This window comes from Gymnodraco acuticeps, unplaced genomic scaffold (assembly GCF_902827175.1).
Source record: "Gymnodraco acuticeps unplaced genomic scaffold, fGymAcu1.1, whole genome shotgun sequence".
NCBI lineage: Eukaryota > Metazoa > Chordata > Actinopteri > Perciformes > Bathydraconidae > Gymnodraco > Gymnodraco acuticeps.
Window position 1 is genome coordinate 125225 of NW_022990834.1, and position 20845 is coordinate 146069.

The window sequence follows — 20845 nt, forward strand, 5'->3', positions numbered from 1 at the left end:
CAAACGCCAAATATCCTTATGTTGCCATGTTAGCAAAGCGCTACCTGGCTGTATCTGCTACCTCTGTCCCTAGCGAGAGGGTTTTCTCCACAGCAGGAGACATTGTTAGTGCCAGCAGATCTGCCCTTTCGGCAAGCAATGTGGACAAGTTCATTTTTCTTTAAAAAAAAACATGAAAATACAATGACAAGCAAGTCCTAATGTCAAACTGGCTACTTAGGTGCTAGTACAGTACAGTTCAAATACAGATTATTTCAGTTCATCGAAATGCTGCACCTTAATGTTTATTTTATTATATTTTGTATTTATTTGAGTGAATACATTATTCACAGTTTAATAATAATAATAAAAAAATATATATATATGTTTTGTTTTGTGAAAAAAAATTCTGCTGTACCGAAAACGTACCGAACCGAACCGTGACCAAAAAACCGAGGTACGTACCGAACCGAAATGTTTGTGAACCGTTACACCCCTAGTATCTAGTGTCTCTACTTTAAAGAGTCCTCTCCTGCTGATGTTCAGGTGTATATCAGTATGTAGTGTCTCTACTTTAAAGAGTCCTCTCCTGCTGATGTTCAGGTGTATATCAGTATGTAGTGTCTCTACTTTAAAGAGTCCTCTCCTGCTGATGTTCAGGTGTATATCAGTATGTAGTGTCTCTACTTTAAAGAGTCCTCTCCCACTGATGTTCAGGTGTATATCAGTATGTAGTGTCTCTACTTTAAAGAGTCCTCTCCTGCTGATGTTCAGGTGTATATCAGTATGTAGTGTCTCCACTTTAAAGAGTCCTCTCCTCTGATGTTCAGGTGTATATCAGTATGTAGTGTCTCTACTTTAAAGAGTCCTCTCCTCTGATGTTCAGGTGTATATCAGTAATTAGTGTCTCTACTTTAAAGAGTCCTCTCCTCTGATGTTCAGGTGTATATCAGTATGTAGTGTCTCTACTTTAAAGAGTCCTCTCCTGCTGATGTTCAGGTGTATATCAGTATGTAGTGTCTCTACTTTAAAGAGTCCTCTCCTGCTGATGTTCAGGTGTATATCAGTATGTAGTGTCTCTACTTTAAAGAGTTCTCTCCTGCTGATGTTCAGGTGTATATCAGTATGTAGTGTCTCTACATTAAAGAGTCCTCTCCTGCTGATGTTCAGGTGTATATCAGTATGTAGTGTCTCTACATTAAAGAGTCCTCTCCTGCTGATGTTTCAGGTGTATATCAGTATGTAGTGTCTCTACTTTAAAGAGTTCTCTCCTGCTGATGTTCAGGTGTATATCAGTATGTAGTGTCTCTACTTTAAAGAGTCCTCTCCTGCTGATGTTCAGGTGTATATCAGTATGTAGTGTCTCTACTTTAAAGAGTCCTCTCCTGCTGATGTTCAGGTGTATATCAGTATGTAGTGTCTCTACATTAAAGAGTCCTCTCCTGCTGATGCTCAGGTGTATATCAGTATGTAGTGTCTCTACTTTAAAGAGTTCTCTCCTGCTGATGTTCAGGTGTATATCAGTATGTAGTGTCTCTACTTTAAAGAGTCCTCTCCTGCTGATGTTCAGGTGTATATCAGTAATTAGTGTCTCTACTTTAAAGAGTCCTCTCCTCTGATGTTCAGGTGTATATCAGTATGTAGTGTCTCTACTTTAAAGAGTCCTCTCCTGCTGATGTTCAGGTGTATATCAGTATGTAGTGTCTCTACTTTAAAGAGTACTCTCCTGCTGATGTTCAGGTGTATATCAGTTTCTAGTGTCTCTACTTTAAAGAGTCCTCTCCTGCTGATGTTCAGGTGTATATCAGTATGTAGTGTCTCCACTTTAAAGAGTCCTCTCCTCCTGCTCACTCCTCTGCTCAAACTGTAGCATCCATCCATACTCTCATTCATCACTGCAGTGTCATGGGTGTTACTGCGGCACGCACAGATGGAGGCTCAGGGAGGGGTCCACCATCACCCCTTTAAACTGAGATGACTCCATTTGCATCCCACCAGGATCTAAAGTCTTTGCACCCCGTCCGCTCATCTGAATAACAGTGCTTGTGATTATTGGTGTGTTTAATGTGCAGCTGTTTTGCTAGAACAGTATAATGTGTTTTCTCCGTAATGGAAGTATTCAGGTCTTTAACTTGTGCTAATGTTTTTTTTATTGTATTTTAGCATTTTCCGTATTGTGAACTTCTACATTGCATGTTTCATTATTTTATTGTGTTGTTATTTTAAATATAACTTGTTTTTAGGGTGACTTTACAACACAAACTAGCCTCTTTGTTAACTTACAGAAATATTCATTAATGTGCGTTGACCCTGCCAAATATACATTAATTAAATGTACTAATGCAAGCGTGTCAATTAAAAAGTACTCAATATGCAATTGATTTGCCTTCATTTGTAAAATATATCACTGTCTACGTATGACATTATAATAAGTTTAATATAATCGCATCAATTAGCATTTAATGTGGCAGACATTTAACATTGGGGTACAAAAATACTTTCTTTCTTACCTTTAAATAATAGATATGTTTAACTTCTTGAACCTGCTTTTCTACCGGTCTATTCATCTAGAAAGCAGCTAAAGCTGTCAGTAAAAGTAGAATACATTGTTCCCCATTGACATGCATTTGTGTAGAAGTATCATAGAACAGAAGCACTCAAGTAAAGAACCTCACAATTGTATTTACCCTCCATCTCTGTTTTCTACACAACACCTCCTGTACCGAAAGATGAGTGCCTGTGTTGGATTATTGTAAGTTCAGTTTATTTGTGTGTAGTGTCGTGGTCAGTCCCCATTGATCAACCGTCAGAGCAAACAGTAAATGGAGCAGCTTTCGCCAACATGGCTCATTTCCAGCTGTTGTCCCCGGACAGATGATAATAGACACCTTTTTAAAATCACAACACATCAACAGCATTAGTTATAAAGACAAGTAGATAGAAGCGCAAGGGTAAAAGAGAACAATAAAATGCAAGCACACGTTACTACCTACATGTCACATATAGCTCATCACAACCACACAACAGAAACGAGGGAAACATCCATGATCACAACATGTAACACACACACGCCATATCCAACACAGACGAGTGTGTGTAGTCCTCAGTGAACCATTTTTACAAGTCTTTTTATTTCATTATAGTGTACAGTAATCGATGCCATTTTATTTATATTGTAATATCACAGTACCACAGTACACTCACTTTGATTTGAGTGGGTTCCAGTTTTGTATTGCTGTGTTTCATTACAAAGTTATTTCTGTGTTTGTTTTCAGGGCAGCGACAAAGGCGACGTGGACAAGAATAAGTGCTGCACGCTGTGCAACATGTCCTTCACCTCTGCCGTGGTGGCACAGTCACACTACCAGGGAAAGATCCACGCCAAGAGGCTAAAACTGCTGCTGGGGGAGCAGCCGGTCATCACAGCCATAGGTAAGGCCCCTGTCACTGATGCATTGTGGGTATGAATGATAGAGGAGGGGCTACAGGGGATTTATTTGACAGTCGTGCAGGAATTAGTCGTAAAACATAGAAACAACTCAGCATTTTCGGGCCCCTGGTCTGGAGGTGAATTATTTTCTGAATGTGTTTATGGTCTGAAATTAGGTCTGTGGTTAAAACAGGCTGAAGAGATTTTAACAGTTTGTCCTATGACATAAAATAAAAATTACACCACTGGTGAATTCAAAAACGGAGGTTGCTAACAAGTGTCTAAATGACACGACTAAACGTTATCATGCCCAACATTAGCCGCCTTTAGCTTAGCGCTGGTGAAGTGAAGTCATGTGACCGTGCTGTAGTTCATTTATAGCCCAACATTAGCCTCCTTTAGCTTAGCGGTGTTGAAGTGAAGTCATGTGACCGTGCTGTAGTTCCTGTATAGCCCAACATTAGCCTCCTTTAGCTTAGCGGTGGTGACGTGAAGTCATGTGACCGTGCTGTAGTTCCTTTATAGCCCAACATTAGCCACCTTTAGCTTAGCGGTGGTGACGTGAAGTCATGTGACCGTGCTGTAGTTCCTTTATAGCCCAACATTAGCCTCCTTTAGCTTAGCCCTGGTGAAGTGAAGTCATGTGACCGTGCTGTAGTTCTTTTATAGCCCAACATTAGCCTCCTTTCGCTTAGCGCTGGTGAAGTGAAGTCATGTGACCGTGCTCTAGTTCCTGTATAGCCCAACATTAGCCTCCTTTAGCATAGCGGTGGTGAAATGAAGTCATGTGACCGTGCTGTAGTTCCTGTATAGCCCAACATTAGCCTCCTTTAGCTTAGCCCTGGTGAAGTGAAGTCATGTGACCGTGCTGTAGTTCCTTTATAGCCCAACATTAGCCTCCTTTCGCTTAGCGCTGGTGAAGTGAAGTCATGTGACCGTGCTCTAGTTCCTGTATAGCCCAACATTAGCCTCCTTTAGCTTAGCGGTGGTGAAGTGAAGTCATGTGACCGTGCTGTAGTTCCTGTATATCCAACATTAGCCTCCTTTAGCTTATCGCTGGTGAAGTGAAGTCATTTGAATGTGCTGTAGTTCTTGTATAGCCCAACATTAGCCTCCTTTAGCTGAGCGGTGGTGAAGTGAAGTCATGTGACCGTGCTGTAGTTCCTGTATAGCCCAACATTAGCCTCCTTTAGCTTAGCGGTGGTGAAGTGAAGTCATGTGACCGTGCTGTAGTTCCTTTATAGCCCAACATTAGCCACCTTTAGCTTAGCGCTGGTGAAGTGAAGTCATGTGACCGTGCTGTAGTTCCTGTATAGCCCAACATTAGCCTCCTTTAGCTTAGCGGTGGTGAAGTGAAGTCATGTGACCGTGCTGTAGTTCCTGTATAGCCCAACATTAGCCTCCTTTAGCTTATCGCTGGTGAAGTGAAGTCATTTGACCGTGCTGTAGTTCCTGTATAGCCCAACATTAGCCTCCTTTAGCTTAGCGGTGGTGAAGTGAAGTCATGTGACCATGCTGTAGTTCCTGTATAGCCCAACATTAGCCTCCTTTAGCTTAGCGGTGGTGAAGTGAAGTCATGTGACCGTGCTGTAGTTCCTTTATAGCCCAACATTAGCCACCTTTAGCTTAGCGGTGGTGAAGTGAAGTCATGTGACCGTACTGTAGTTCCTGTATAGCCCAACATTAGCCTCCTTTAGCTTAGCGGTGGTGACGTGAAGTCATGTGACCGTGTTGTAGTTCCTTTATAGCCCAACATTAGCCACCTTTAGCTTAGCGGTGGTGAAGTGAAGTCATGTGACCGTGCTGTAGTTCCTGTATAGCCCAACATTAGCCACCTTTAGCTAAGCGGTGGTGACGTGAAGTCATGTGACCGTGCTGTAGTTCCTTTATAGCCCAACATTAGCCTCCTTTAGCTTAGCGGTGGTGAAGTGAAGTCATGTGACCGTGCAGTAGTTCCTGTATAGCCCAACATTAGCCTCCTTTAGCTTAGCGGTGGTGACGTGAAGTCATGTGACCGTGCTGTAGTTCCTTTATAGCCCAACATTAGCCACCTTTAGCTTAGCGGTGGTGACGTGAAGTCATGTGACCGTGCTGTAGTTCCTTTAGCCCAACATTAGCCACCTTTAGCTTAGCGGTGGTGACGTGAAGTCATGTGACCGTGCTGTAGTTCCATTATAGCCCAACATTAGCCGCCTTTAGCTTAGCGGTGGTGAAGTGAAGTCATGTGACCGTGCTGTAGTTCCATTATAGCCCAACATTAGCCGCCTTTAGCTTAGCGGTGGTGAAGTGAAGTCATGTGATCGTGCTGTAGTTCCATTATAGCCCAACATTAGCCTCCTTTAGCTTAGCGGTGTTGAAGTGAAGTCATGTGATCGTGCTGTAGTTCCTTTATAGCCCAACATTAGCCACCTTTAGCTAAGCGGTGGTGACGTGAAGTCATGTGACCGTGCTGTAGTTCCTTTATAGCCCAACATTAGCCACCTTTAGCTTAGCGGTGGTGTCGTGAAGTCATGTGACCGTGCTGTAGTTCCTTTAGCCACCTTTAGCTTAGCGGTGGTGAAGTGAAGTCATGTGACCGTGCTGTAGTTCCATTATAGCCCAACATTAGCCGCCTTTAGCTTAGCGGTGGTGAAGTAAAGTCATGTGACCGTAATGTAGTTCCTTTATAGCCCAACATTAGCCACTTTAGCTTAGCGGTGGTGAAGTGAAGTCATGTGACCGTGCTGTAGTTCCTGTACAGCCCAACATTAGCCTCCTTTAGCTTAGCGGTGGTGACGTGAAGTCATGTGACCGTGCTGTAGTTCATTTATAGCCCAACATTAGCCACCTTTAGCTTAGCGGTGGTGAAGTGAAGTCATATGACGGTGCTGTAGTTCCTGTATAGCCCAACATTAGCCACCTTTAGCTAAGCGGTGGTGACGTGAAGTCATGTGACCGTGCTGTAGTTCCTTTATAGCCCAACATTAGCCACCTTTAGCTTAGCGGTGGTGACGTGAAGTCATGTGACCGTGCTGTAGTTCCTTTAGCCCAACATTAGCCACCTTTAGCTTAGCGGTGGTGATGTGAAGTCATGTGACCGTGCTGTAGTTCCATTATATCCCAACATTTGCCGCCTTTAGCTTAGCGGTGGTGAAGTGAAGTCATGTGACTGTGCTGTAATTCCATTATAGCCCAACATTAGCCGCCTTTAGCTTAGCGGTGTTGAAGTGAAGTCATTTGACCGTGCTGTAGTTCCTTTATAGCCCAACATTAGCCACCTTTAGCTAAGCGGTGGTGACGTGAAGTCATGTGACCGTGCTGTAGTTCCTTTTTAGCCCAACATTAGCCACCTTTAGCTTAGCGGTGGTGACGTGAAGTCATGTGACCGTGCTGTAGTTCCTTTATAGCCCAACATTAGCCACCTTTAACTTAGCGGTGTTGAAGTGAAGTCATGTGATCGTGCTGTAGTTCCTTTATAGCCCAACATTAGCCACCTTTAGCTAAGCGGTGGTGACGTGAAGTCATGTGACCGTGCTGTAGTTCCTTTATAGCCCAACATTAGCCACCTTTAGCTTAGCGGTGGTGTCGTGAAGTCATGTGACCGTGCTGTAGTTCCTTTAGCCACCTTTAGCTTAGCGGTGGTGACGTGAAGTCATGTGACCATGCTGTAGTTCCATTATAGCCCAACATTAGCCTCCTTTAGCTTAGCGGTGGTGACGTGAAGTCATATGACCGTGCTGTAGTTCCATTATAGCCCAACATTAGCCGCCTTTAGCTTAGCGGTGGTGAAGTAAAGTCATGTGACCGTAATGTAGTTCCTGTATAGCCCAACATTAGCCTCCTTTAGCTTAGCGGTGGTGACGTGAAGTCATGTGACCGTGCTGTAGTTCCTTTATAGCCCAACATTAGCCACCTTTAGCTTAGCGGTGGTGAAGTGAAGTCATGTGACCGTGCTGTAGTTCCTGTATAGCCCAACATTAGCCACCTTTAGCTAAGCGGTGGTGACGTGAAGTCATGTGACCGTGCTGTAGTTCCTTTATAGCCCAACATTAGCCACCTTTAGCTTAGCGGTGGTGACGTGAAGTCATGTGACCGTGCTGTAGTTCCTTTAGCCCAACATTAGCCACCTTTAGCTTAGCGGTGGTGATGTGAAGTCATGTGACCGTGCTGTAGTTCCATTATATCCCAACATTAGCCGCCTTTAGCTTAGCGGTGGTGAAGTGAAGTCATGTGACCGTGCTGTAATTCCATTATAGCCCAACATTAGCCGCCTTTAGCTTAGCGGTGTTGAAGTGAAGTCATTTGACCGTGCTGTAGTTCCTTTATAGCCCAACATTAGCCACCTTTAGCTAAGCGGTGGTTACGTGAAGTCATGTGACCGTGCTGTAGTTCCTTTATAGCCCAACATTAGCCACCTTTAGCTTAGCGGTGGTGACGTGAAGTCATGTGACCGTGCTGTAGTTCCTTTAGCCCAACATTAGCCACCTTTAGCTTAGCGGTGGTGACGTGAAATCATGTGACCGTGCTATAGTTCCTTTATAGCCCAACATTAGCCTCCTTTAGCTTATCGCTGGTGAAGTGAAGTCATGTGACCGTGCTGTAGTTCCTTTATAGCCCAACATTAGCCACCTTTAGCTTATCGCTGGTGAAGTGAAGTCATGTGACCGTGCTGTAGTTCCTTTATAGCCCAACATTAGCTTTTTTCTTCAGAAATCATGAAGTGGTGTTAACATGAGATTATCCTGCTGAATTAAACGTGTAGGAATCATAAATGTTTGTTTGACAGATTATTTTCTGCAATAATCCAAAATCACATGGAGAAATCCCATTGGTCTAGGGAGATGCTGCCTTCAGGGACTAAAACCATATCATCACTACACAATTATATTCAGAATATAAATCACTAAGCAATGAGCTACAGGATGTTTGGAGGTGTTGTTATGTGCGTGTGAAGTGGAGTAGAACCTCACTGCTGATTTTAAATAATGATGTTGAGTGTGTGCTCTCCACATATCTCTGAGCTGCAGTGCTAACAAACGTTATTGACAGTATATGAGTGTATATATTAGTGATGCAGTGCTCTGAAACATTGGATACAGTCAGAGGTGATGCACGCGTCAGGATATGGTTCAGAAGCCCAAAGGCCAGATCCAGGAGTCACTGTTATTGTGTCTGTTACTGAACTACTCAGCGAGATTACGTCAAAGGAATGATTTCCATTTTGGGAATGATTGACATACCAGGAGTGACATAAGATAAGAAGATTGACACCACTATCATGTGTTAATGGGACATTTTAAATTATCCTCCAGCCAGTTAGCTTAGCTTAGCATAAAGACTGGAAACTGTGGTAAAGAGCAAGCTTGTCTCTTTCAAAAGGTGCTGTTTCTCCCTGTCTATTTGAACATTGAATTCGGTCCCTATTTTGTATGTTTATGTGTGATTTGTACACAGCCTAAGTGCCATGGGGAAGACAGTATTCCTCCCTGTACTCCAATCTTGAAATATATCCAACTCATCAACTACAAAGACTTGGCTTGTTAACACCAATATAAATGTTTATGGCAAGGCACCAGTGTAATCTATGGCAATGTGTGTTCATTGAAATAAATCACCAGACCTCTTTTGGTGCAGCCAAGTCTGTTTAAAGAGTGAAAGGAAAAACAAAGAGTGCATACTAGGGATGCACGATATTGGTTTTTTGAAACCGATACCGATAACTTCCTGCTTCTCAAGACCGATACCGATACCGATAACCGATAATAATATAATATATATATATATTAAATGTACTTGTAGTTTTTGCACACCTGGTGGTAAAAAAAAGACTAGTAGTGAGCAAATGACATGAGCATTACTACTATGAACAAAACAAAGCCAAGAACAGTTTTGACTCTCGTCAAGCGCCATCATTTCTATGATGAAGTTAGAGATCGTTTTAGCCCTGGGGTCGTCTCTGGCAAAATAATTATTATAATTATCGGGCCGATAATTATCGTGCACCACTAGTGCATACGACGCTGGGATTCTGTAGAAAATGCGATGCTTGGTGCCCATGGTCTGACATTCACACATCACTTGCATTGAGATGACCATTTGGGACGGTCAGCTGCCAACCCAGCGTCAGGCTCAGATCCATTTCCACTCCTCTTCCTCCTCCATTAGTTTAAACTCACCTTGAGGTGTCAGCGATCTTCTTTCTCCTCCACACATAAACACAGCACACATCCATAAATGTGTGCTTACACATTTCAATGGGAGTCTATAACAATATTGGCATGACTTTAATATATTCAGCAATGTAGTGAATAAGATGTATTCTCAAGACTCCCCCCAAAGTTAAGAGGACCTACTCTGATCATGTTCATGTGTGTATCTGTATGTAGTGTCTCTACTTTAAAGAGTCCTCTCCTGCTGATGTTCAGGTGTGTATCTGTATGTAGTGTCTCTACTTTAAAGAGTCCTCTCCTGCTGATGTTCAGGTGTGTATCTGTATGTAGTGTCTCTACTTTAAAGAGTCCTCTCCTGCTGATGTTCAGGTGTATATCAGTATGTAGTGTCTCTACTTTAAAGAGTCCTCTCCTGCTGATGTTCAGGTGTATATCAGTATGTAGTGTCTCTACTTTAAAGAGTCCTCTCCTGCTGATGTTCAGGTGTATATCAGTATGTAGTGTCTCTACTTTAAAGAGTCCCTCTACTAAAAAACATGCACTAAAACCTAAAGAACTACAGGAGAGGGAAAACCCCCCAAAATAAGTAAAGGGCCTTTTAAAGGGGGAAAGGCTGTTGTTGGTGAGGAAATACCGATGTGGGTTGCATTAAAAATAGTTTATTAATTGTTATTGTTATTATTAATGGCAGAAATATCACTGCTCTATCAGTCAACAGAAAAACTCCAACAAATTAGAAGTAAAGTATTTCCGAGCACAAACACAGTGAGGGTGCGCCAACACACCACAGCAAACAAACACCAATCACTGTGGACTCAGCTGTCCCCGAACAATCAGATCATATAATGTTTACCATGTTCATCGTTCACCGTTTCCCCTCCGCTCATTATTCTCACAAACTGCCAATTTGTGAGTCGATCCAGGTGAGCAGCTGTCGGAGGATTACAACAGCAGCAGACTTCAATCACAGCGAGATTAACAGCAGTTTGTGATTAAATCTGAACCACACACACACACACACACACACACACACACACACCACACACACACACACACACACACACACACACACACACACACACACACACACACACACACACACAGAGAGACACACACACACACACACACACACACACACACACACACACACACAGCACACACACCACACAACACACACACACACACAGAGAGACAGAGAGAGACACACACACACACACACACACACACACACACACACACACACACACCACACACACACACACAGAGACATATAGAGAGACACACACACAGACACACACACACACACACACACACACACCACACCCACACAGAGAGACATATAGAGAGACACCCACACACACCCACCACACAACACACACACACACACACACACACACACACACACACACACACACACACACACCACACACACAACACACACCACACACACACACACACACACACACACACAGAGGACAGATTAGAGCGAGACACACACACCACAACGTTTTAACGTTGGAATTGGTAGCCTTTGTAGACATTTACATGCACTAAACCTACAGGAAAGTATAATAGGGTCCATTCTGTCTGAAACCAGAGCCCAGTCTGCTCTGATTGGTTAGCTGGCCGGCTCTGTTGTGATTGGTCAATCGCTTAGAGATGTCCCGCCCCTTAGCCTATCACGTACAAAGTGCTGGAGCGCTAGCCAATAGTAGCGCGAGTGTTACATAGTGATGTCACTATGTTCCGGAAGTAAACAAAGGAGTCCAATGGTGGCGTTTCAGGCAGGGAAGGTGTTGATGGAGGGCTCTCAGGGCTTCTTAACATTTAACCACCTATGAATGTGTCACACCCACTTAACGGGAAGAAACTCAGCTAACTGACGATATGAACCATTTTTATTGAAACAAAACACAAGTCTCACAAGAAGCGTCTAAATGAGCCCTGATGAAAAAAATGCTACAGTAACACACTTAGAACAGAACTCACGGTAGACATGCACTAAAACATACAGAACAAACTACAGGAGAGGGAAAAAGCACACAAAGGGTCTTTTAAGCATATAGTAGGACAGGATGTGCCTGCAGTTAATTCAGGCAAACATTTTCTGTTACAGCTGAGATATAATTAACGTCTTTAAGAGCTTCAATTGTTCAGCTTTTTATTCTGTGCTCCATTTACAATCGTCATGACGTAAAATGCTGCAGCTGCTTCTTCCTGTGCTGCGTTTAATACCCATCATCCACCTGTGTGCTCTCTTCTCTCTTATGTATATGCATCGATCCCTCTCTCTCTTGTTGTGTCTGGCTGAAATATTAAACGTCTCAGAGAGTGATCGACACAGCCTGACGCCGGCTGAGGTCTGTATTCACTGTGAAAATAATACCCTTGGATAAACGAGAGGGATTGTGTGTTTAAAAGCAGAATGATGGGCTCTTTGTTTTGCACAGGGTAGGAGATTTAGCTGTATGGACGTGTATGTATTTTGTTTTCTGGGGAAAGGTTGCTCTATTTTATTGAGTTTTAGGTTATTATTTTCAGCTTTGAAACTCTAAATAGAATCAAACTTCTATACCCTCCCCAAAAAAGTTCATAAAACGTCACCTGTATTGAATAAAATGGTATGAAAACGCAGAGGTAATATGAACATAATACATTACCAACACCATACAAAGGCTTTATTGCTACAGCATAGTTGTTTAGCGATGAAAGTCCAAAGTCCCAGGTTCCTTTACTAATGTATCGTACTATAAACGCAAGATGTTAAAAGAAATACAGAATTAAAATAGTGCAAGAGACTTAATGGTGCGGGAATAAGGACAAATATACACATAAAATAGCAAAGATATAAAACACAGTGCACATTTAAACACTGCACAGTAGAATAAATACTGTATTCTCTAATAATATATAACATTCAAAGGACGCACAAAGAAAATACAGTCGTAATATTTGGATCAAAGCTGCTTATTTCAAGTTTTCTAACCACTTTAAATTGGACACTTCTATCACTAAAAGGACACAATAGCAGAATTATTCAGCGCTTCTTCTGGGTCCTTTTTTGAAAAGGAAAAGTCTGAAACATTTGAAACATCTTGGGACACTAAACCTTTTCATTAATATTCATAGTTTGATGAAATACAAATATCAGATTCCCCTCAAGCAGAGACACTTTTCAATCTGCTCTGTCCCAGATGGAAAAGATGGATAATGTCAATAAAAGGTTTTTTGTTTCTTGTTCAAACAACCCAGGTGAAGTAGAGGAAGTGCGAGCTGTTGTTTTATCCTCACAAACACTCTGTTAAAAGCCCCAGGTGTGTCACAAATACAAAATGTCAGGCAGATAACCCAGGGCAACGGCAGGCTGGGGATATTGATTTCTACATCAATAACGTCAGCAAGTGGGTCTCTCTGGACCCACTTTTTCTTCCTGCTGTCAGCCGGCATTCATCCATTCAAGCTTGCAAAGCATTTTACACCCCGAACACCAAACATCCATGCAGGTGCTACTGTTACAAAAAGAGCTGATTAACACTGATGAGAATTCACAGCATCTCTGTTTCCATAAACTCTGTCTTGGAACAGACGGTGAACGTCCTTCCTTTGGGGCCATAATTCAAACCCATGTCAAAGATTTCTAAAACGCACCGTTCATCAGTCTGAATCATTGCACTGAAAAACCCTTCGTAAGCTCTTGATGAATTTCCAATTAACTTTCTGAACATGCAAGAATTGTATTCAGGACCGTTTTGAATAGAAAATATTCTGCTGATGTTCAGGTGCAGATCAGTATGTAGTGGCTCTACTTTAAAGAGTCCTCTCCTGCTGATGTTCAGGTGTATATCAGTATGTAGTGTCTCTACTTTAAAGAGTCCTCTCCTGCTGATGTTCAGGTGTATATCAGTATGTAGTGTCTCTACTTTAAAGAGTCCTCTCCTGCTGATGTTCAGGTGTATATCAGTATGTAGTGTCTCTACTTTAAAGAGTCCTCTCCAGCTGATGTTCAGGTGTATATCAGTATGTAGTGTCTCTACTTTAAAGAGTCCTCTCCTGCTGATGTTTCAGGTGTATATCAGTATGTAGCATCTCTACTTTAAAGAGTCCTCTCCTGCTGATGTTCAGGTGCAGATCAGTATGTAGTGTCTCTACTTTAAAGAGTCCTCTCCTGCTGATGTTCAGGTGTATATCAGTATGTAGTGTATCTACTTTAAAGAGTTCTCTCCTGCTGATGTTCAGGTGTATATCAGTATGTAGTGTCTCCACTTTAAAGAGTCCTCTCCTGCTGATGTTCAGGTGTATATCAGTATGTAGTGTCTCCACTTTAAAGAGTCCTCTCCTGCTGATGTTCAGGTGTATATCAGTATGTAGTGTTTCTACTTTAAAGAGTCCTCTCCTGCTGATGTTCAGGTGTATATCAGTATGTAGTGTCTCTACTTTAAAGAGTCCTCTCCTGCTGATGTTCAGGTGTATATCAGTATGTAGTGTCTCTACTTTAAAGAGTCCTCTCCTGCTGATGTTCAGGGGTATATCAGTATGTAGTGTCTCTACTTTAAAGAGTCCTCTCCTGCTGATGTTCAGGTGTATATCAGTATGTAGTGTCTCTACTTTAAAGAGTCCTCTCCTGCTGATGTTCAGGTGTATATCAGTATGTAGTGTCTCTACTTTAAAGAGTCCTCTCCTGCTGATGTTCAGGTGTATATCAGTATGTAGTGTCCTCTACTTTAAAGAGTCCTCTCTCTGCTGATGTTCAGGTGTATATCAGTATGTAGTGTCTCTACTTTAAAGAGTCCTCTCCTGCTGATGTTCAGGTGTATATCAGTATGCAGTGTCTCTACTTTAAAGAGTCCTCTCCTGCTGATGTTCAGGTGCATATCAGTATGTAGTGTCTCTACTTTAAAGAGTCCTCTCCTGCTCTTTACACATCCGTGTTTCATAACGACAGTCAAAACCCATAATAAAAATCTCCAAAACGCGCCGTCATTAATCTGAAATAACAGCGTCTTAAAATGTTGTTGTATCCCAGATGAACTTTCTGAACCAGCAAGAGTTTGAAATGGATGATACATGTTTGTCTCTGTATCTTCGGCTACACTCAAATAACCCTAACATGCCTTTTACATCTGGCACAGTTATGCTAATGTGAATGTTTACTCTGACCTATATAGCACATGCTCATCTGCATACGCTCCAAGATGGATATCATCTCCTAGTGTTGTATTTTGTTGCAGTTCCTATTTCTATTTTAGATCACTAGGAGGCTGAATGACTGATAATTCCCCATTATTATTTTTATATAATCACAGCCACATGTATTGTGTCTCTACTTAAAGAGTTCTCTCCTGCTGATGATCAGGTGTATATCAGTATGTAGTGTCTCTACTTAAAGAGTCCTCTCCTGCTGATGTTCAGGTGTATATCAGTATGTAGTGTCTCTACTTTAAAGAGTCCTTTCCTGCTGATGTTCAGGTGTATATCAGTATGTCGTGTCTCTACTTTAAAGAGTCATCTCCTGCTGATGTTCAGGTGTATATCAGTATGTCGTGTCTCCACTTTAAAGAGTCCTCTCCTGCTTATGTTAGGTGTATATCAGTATGTAGTGTCTCTACTTTAAAGAGTCCTCTCCTGCTGATGTTCAGGTGTATATCAGTATGTAGTGTCTCTACTTTAAAGAGTCCTCTCCTGCTGATGTTCAGGTGTATATCAGTATGTAGTGTCTCTACTTTAAAGAGTCCTCTCCTGCTGATGTTCAGGTGTATATCAGTATGTAGTGTCTCTACTTTAAAGAGTCCTCTCCTGCTGATGTTCAGGTGTATATCAGTATGTAGTGTCTCTACTTTAAAGAGTCCTCTCCTGCTGATGTTCAGGTGTATATCAGTATGTAGTGTCTCTACTTTAAAGAGGTCCTCTCCTGTGATGTTCAGGTGTATATCAGTATGTAGTGTCTCTACTTTAAAGAGTCCTCTCCTGCTGATGTTCAGGTGTATATCAGTATATCGTGTCTCTACTTTAAAGAGTCCTCTCCTGCTGATGTTCAGGTGTATATCAGTATGTCATGTCTCTACTTTAAAGAGTCATCTCATGCTGATGTTCAGGTGTATATCAGTATGTCGTGTCTCTACTTTAAAGAGTCCTCTCCTGCTTATGTTCAGGTGTATATCAGTATGTAGTGTCTCTACTTTAAAGAGTCCTCTCCTGCTGATGTTCAGGTGTATATCAGTATGTAGTGTCTCTACTTTAAAGAGTCCTCTCCTGCTGATTTGTTCAGGTGTATATCAGTATGTAGTGTCTCTACTTTAACGAGTCCTCTCCTGCTGATGTTCAGGGTGTATATCAGTATGTAGTGTCTCTACTTTAAAGAGTCCTCTCCTGCTGATGTTCAGGTGTATATCAGTATGTAGTGTCTCTACTTTAAAAGAGTTCTTCTCTGCTGATGTTCAGGGTGTGTATATCAGTATGTAGTGTCTCTACTTTAAAGAGTCCTCTCCTGCTGATGTTCAGATGTATATCAGTATGTAGTGTCTCTACTTTAAAGAGTCCTCTACTGCTGATGTTCAGGCTGTATAGTCAGTATGTAGTGTCTCTACTTTAAAGAGTCCTCTCCTGCTGATGTTTCAGGGTGTATATCAGTATGTAGTGTCTCTACTTTTAAAGAGTTCTCTCCTGCTGATGTTCAGGTGTATATCAGTATGTAGTGTCTCTACTTTAAAGAGTCCTCTCCTGCTGATGTTCAGTTTATATCAGTATGTAGTGTCTCTACTTTAAAGAGTCCTCTCCTGCTGATGTTCAGTGTATATCAGTATGTAGTTGTCTCTACTTTAAAGAGTCCTCTCCTGCTGATGTTCAGGGTGTATATCAGTATGTAGTGTCTCTACTTTTAAAGAGTTCCTCTCCTGCTGATGTTCAGGTGTTATATCAGTATGTAGTGTCTCTACTTTAAAGAGTCCTCTCCTGCTGATGTTCAGGTGTATATCAGTATGTAGTGTCTCTACCTTTAAAGAGTCCTCTCCTGCTGATGTTCAGGTTGTATATCAGTATGTAGTTGTCTCTACTTTAAAGAGTCCTCTCCTGATGATGTTTCAGGTGTATATCAGTATGTAGTGTCTCTACTTTAAAGAGTCCTCTCCTGCTGATGTTCAGGTGTATATCAGTATTGTAGTGTCTCTACTTTAAAGAGTCCTCTCCTGCTGATGTTCAGGTGTATATCAGTATGTAGTGTCTCTACTTTGAAGAGTCCTCTCCTGCTGATGTTCAGGTGTATATCAGTATGGTAGTGTCTCTACTTTAAAGAGTCCTCTCCTGATGATGTTCAGGTGTATCAGTATGTAGTGTCTTACTTTAAAGAGTCCTCTCCTGATGATGTTCAGGTGTATATCAGTATGTAGTGTCTCTATTTTAAAGAGTCCTCTCCTGCTGATGTTCAGGTGTATATCAGTATGTAGTGTCTCTACTTTAAAGAGTCCTCTCCTGCTGATGTTCAGGTGTATATCAGTATGTAGTGTCTCTACTTTAAAGAGTCCTCTCCTGCTTGACAGGTGTATATCAGTATGTAGTGTCTCTACTTTAAAGAGTCCTCTCCTGCTGATGTTCAGGGTATATCAGTATGTAGTGTCTCTACTTTAAAGAGTCCTCTCCTGCTGATGTTCAGGTGTATATCAGTATGTAGTGTCTCTACTTTAAAGAGTCCTCTCCTGCTGATGTTCAGGTGTATATCAGCATGTAGTGTCTCTACTTTAAAGAGTCCTCTCCTGCTGATGTTCAGGTGTATATCAGTATGTAGTGTCTCTACTTTAAAGAGTCCTCTCCTGCTGATGTTCAGGTGTATATCAGTATGTAGTGTCTCTACTTTCCATTTCCAGCAGGTTTCTTGTTTAACCAACCTTCCAGACCTTTGAGGACAAACCGTGTGCAGTTCAGTTTGACCTTGTCTCAGATAGGATGACCTCTCAGGGATGGAGGTGTTTTGTTTCGTTGCTCTCCACGGCCTGCACAGCTTCCTCTGAGACTAACAGAAACATAAGAAAATGTTTCCTGTGCAGGCAGAGAAGAGGGGGGGGGGGGCTCGGGGCAGAAAGCAGGAAGAGACTCAGAGCACTTTGATCTCCTCTCCTCTCACGGGCTGTTCTCACTAAATGGGTCTACTTTGTGCCGCTGCTCCGTCTGCATACAAATGGCATATAAGGAGAGATGTGGCTTTTTAAAGTCACTGCTCTGAACTGGAGCAGGTGAAAAGACGTGGCTGAGAAAGCAAATGTTGCATCAGTGCGACAAATGGAAACCATGATGGGTATTTCTCTCCGCCTATTTGATCAATTCAAGTTGTCTCGTCTCGTTTAACGCCATTTGAAATTCCTCTTTATAGCAAACACTCACTTCAAGCTATTTTCCATGCATCTTTTCTTGGGACAGGATCATGCTTCAGAAATGGGACACAAATATCCCGTTTTCCACTGAGATCCGTTTCTCTGCTGGTGCTAGTTCTGTTCACAGTTTGTACATCTTGGTAACCAGTTTGGTTTTCCACGGCCCGGTGCTCAAGTGGAGCCACGTTATGACGTCACTGTTTACGCCACTGGTGTTTCTCAGCAACGCCAGCTTGTTTATCCATCACAATAACAACAATGGCAGACTGCTTTCGAGTTGTTTTTCTGTTGCTCTTATTCTTACGAAGATTGAATTAAAGAACGACTCCTCCAGCTTTATACTGTCCACCAGACTGACCTGTGGAATAGTCTGTTGGCCGTCTGTAGGCCGTTGTTGTGAGTGTGGACGGTCGGAGCATATATAACGTTAGCTTAGCCGATCTCCATTCAGAAAACACGCATTTTTAAAAGGTTTTCGTCTGTCTGCAGACTTGTCAAAGCATTAATTCATGGTTTTTACTAACCGGTATCAGTATGTTGTTACTTCGGCATCATTTAGAAACGTGTATTACAATTAAATCACGGTCAAATATGTTCATCTTGTTGTAGTTGTAGCGATTCTCTCTCTAGTTTAGCATACTCAGCCCGACTCAGCCTGGTTGTTCCTGGCCCTAGAACCACCATTTAGTTGGGCCAGAAAAACTGTGAATTAGGACCCGCTAGCCGGTACTAGGCCAAGTGGAAACGCAACCAAAAACGGGCCCCGCACGGCTCGGCACGCTTAAAGCGAGCTACCCGCTGCAGTGGAAACGCGCCATTAGAGGGCCCTGTGTGTGTGAAGTGATGTGAACAGGACGTGAGAAATGTCTCTGCTGGGGGGAGGAGCCACGATCTGGATCACGATCACTTTACAACCCAAGTGCTGTGAAGGCCGGACAGTTTCCCTGCTTGGTATCATAGTTATTGGTTTAATTTATTTCATAGGTCTTAAAGGGTTTTATCCATTAACTATTTATTTAAAAGTTTTGAATAGCAACATTGTGATTACGTTGGTCTTTTAATATTTTAATCGTTTAACCTTCATTAGAATTATTAGAATTTGTATTAAATATTATCTTTTATTTTATAGAGTTTTATTTTGTTGCATTGAGTCACTTAGTCTTGTGTCTTAACTTTCCGAGAGGAATCATTATTTATTTGATTGTATTTTATTTAACCTGTTAAAATTATGTATTGTGTTGCTCTGCTGCATTTATCTGTAAAGGTTTTAACATCTGATCTGAGGGGACTTTCTTGTTGTTAATATTAACTTTTGATGTGTTGCCATTTTGTAAAGCACTTTGAGCTGCACGTGCTGTATGGATACAGCTTTATTATTATTATTATAAAGCGGTGCAGGAATGAGTCCTTAAACCCGGAATTTAGTCAGCGTTGTACAACTTCCTGTTCCCTTGCCTCGAAGTTAACAAAACCTTTAAGTATCATATACGTGTTTTTCACACAGAGATTATTTTCTGCAATAATCCCATCTATGGAGGGAACCAGGGAGATGCTGCCTTCATGGTCCACTACAGAAATAAGTCGTCCCTGCACCACTCTAAAGATGCATTTGTGAGTTTTGCACACAGAGTGCTCAGCGCCAAGAACACGATGATAGAAAAAAGAAACTCTACTTCCCTGAAGTCCTCCAATCTTTCCTGACATGATGTCGGAGAAGAGCAGCATGATTCATCTGAGCCTGATTTATCATCATCATCAAGTCAAGGACACGATACACATGCCACATTTCATGAAGGCAGCCTCGTAGCTGGTTAGTCAGAGGACACACACACACACACACACACACACACACACACACACACACACACACACACACACACACACACACACACACACACCACACACACACACACACACACACACACACACGCGCGCGCTGCAGGGGTTTATTGGCTTTCTGCTGCCTGACCAGATGTGTGGGTGATGGGCTCTTCCTGTGAGTTCAGACTGTGAAAAAGAGGGCAGACTAAAATGATGCAGCATCTCTATAGTTCTGTAATGTAAGTTTTAGTTGAGGGACATGATGCCGCTAATTTGGGATTCAATCTAAGACCCGTTTGTATGCAATGGCTCTTTATGAAATGCATACAAAAATGCACTTTTCCAAGTCTTTACAATCATTGACAAAAGAAATCAATATCGTCTTTTAGCCTCATGTACTGTAGTTTACAATGAAAGCATAAATCAATGCATGACAGATTTTGTGGAAGGACTTACTGACCTTTAAACATGCTATTAAATAAAGTCCATTATGACATTTCAATGTATTTTACTACAATTATATGTCTGCTTTTAGAAAAGAGAAGATTCAAAACACACATTTAGGATTCTATTCTACTACATTTGTCTGCAATTTAGGTTCTAGATTCACAAAAAGTCACATAACATTTCAAACAACTTGTAACATAAACAAATGGGGAAGTTTCACTGTACTCGCAAAGATGATCTCTTACTTGAATCTTCCTGTGACTCTGGACATCACAGCACTTTGACCTCGCCTTATCTTACTCAAATCAGTCACTATAGTTTGTAAAGACCAAGAAAGTTGGCACCCGATGTAATGGTAATCGTGAGACTCGCCTCTCATATCAACCTGGGCAGTAGAGGAAAAGTCAAGCGATCGTCCTCTGGGAACCATGAATGTCTGGAACCCACGTTACTGCGTCTTAATCCTTTACATGAATCCTTTCGATTAAGTGTTTTTGTACGTATGTGATGTCTTGTTTGACGCTGCAGGGCGTTCTCTCAAGATTCAAGGCTTTATCATCATGTGCTCAGCAGCTACAGTGTAGACATGGCAATGGAACTGAAGTCCTCCTCCAGCGGAGCAACATGAATATATATAGGGCATAAAACAAAGTAAACAG

The 20845-nt window shown here is 41.9% G+C and overlaps 1 protein-coding gene across 1 annotated transcript in view; it reads left to right on the forward strand.

The window, feature by feature from the left end:
* zmat4a (zinc finger, matrin-type 4a) overlaps window positions 1-20845 on the forward strand; it is a 194130-nt gene that overhangs the window by 123687 nt on the left and 49598 nt on the right. Inside the window, exon 4 of the mRNA XM_034232928.1 lies at window positions 3255-3411. Within this exon, the coding sequence (XP_034088819.1) occupies window positions 3255-3411 (157 nt within the window). The remainder of the gene's footprint in view (window positions 1-3254; window positions 3412-20845) is intronic.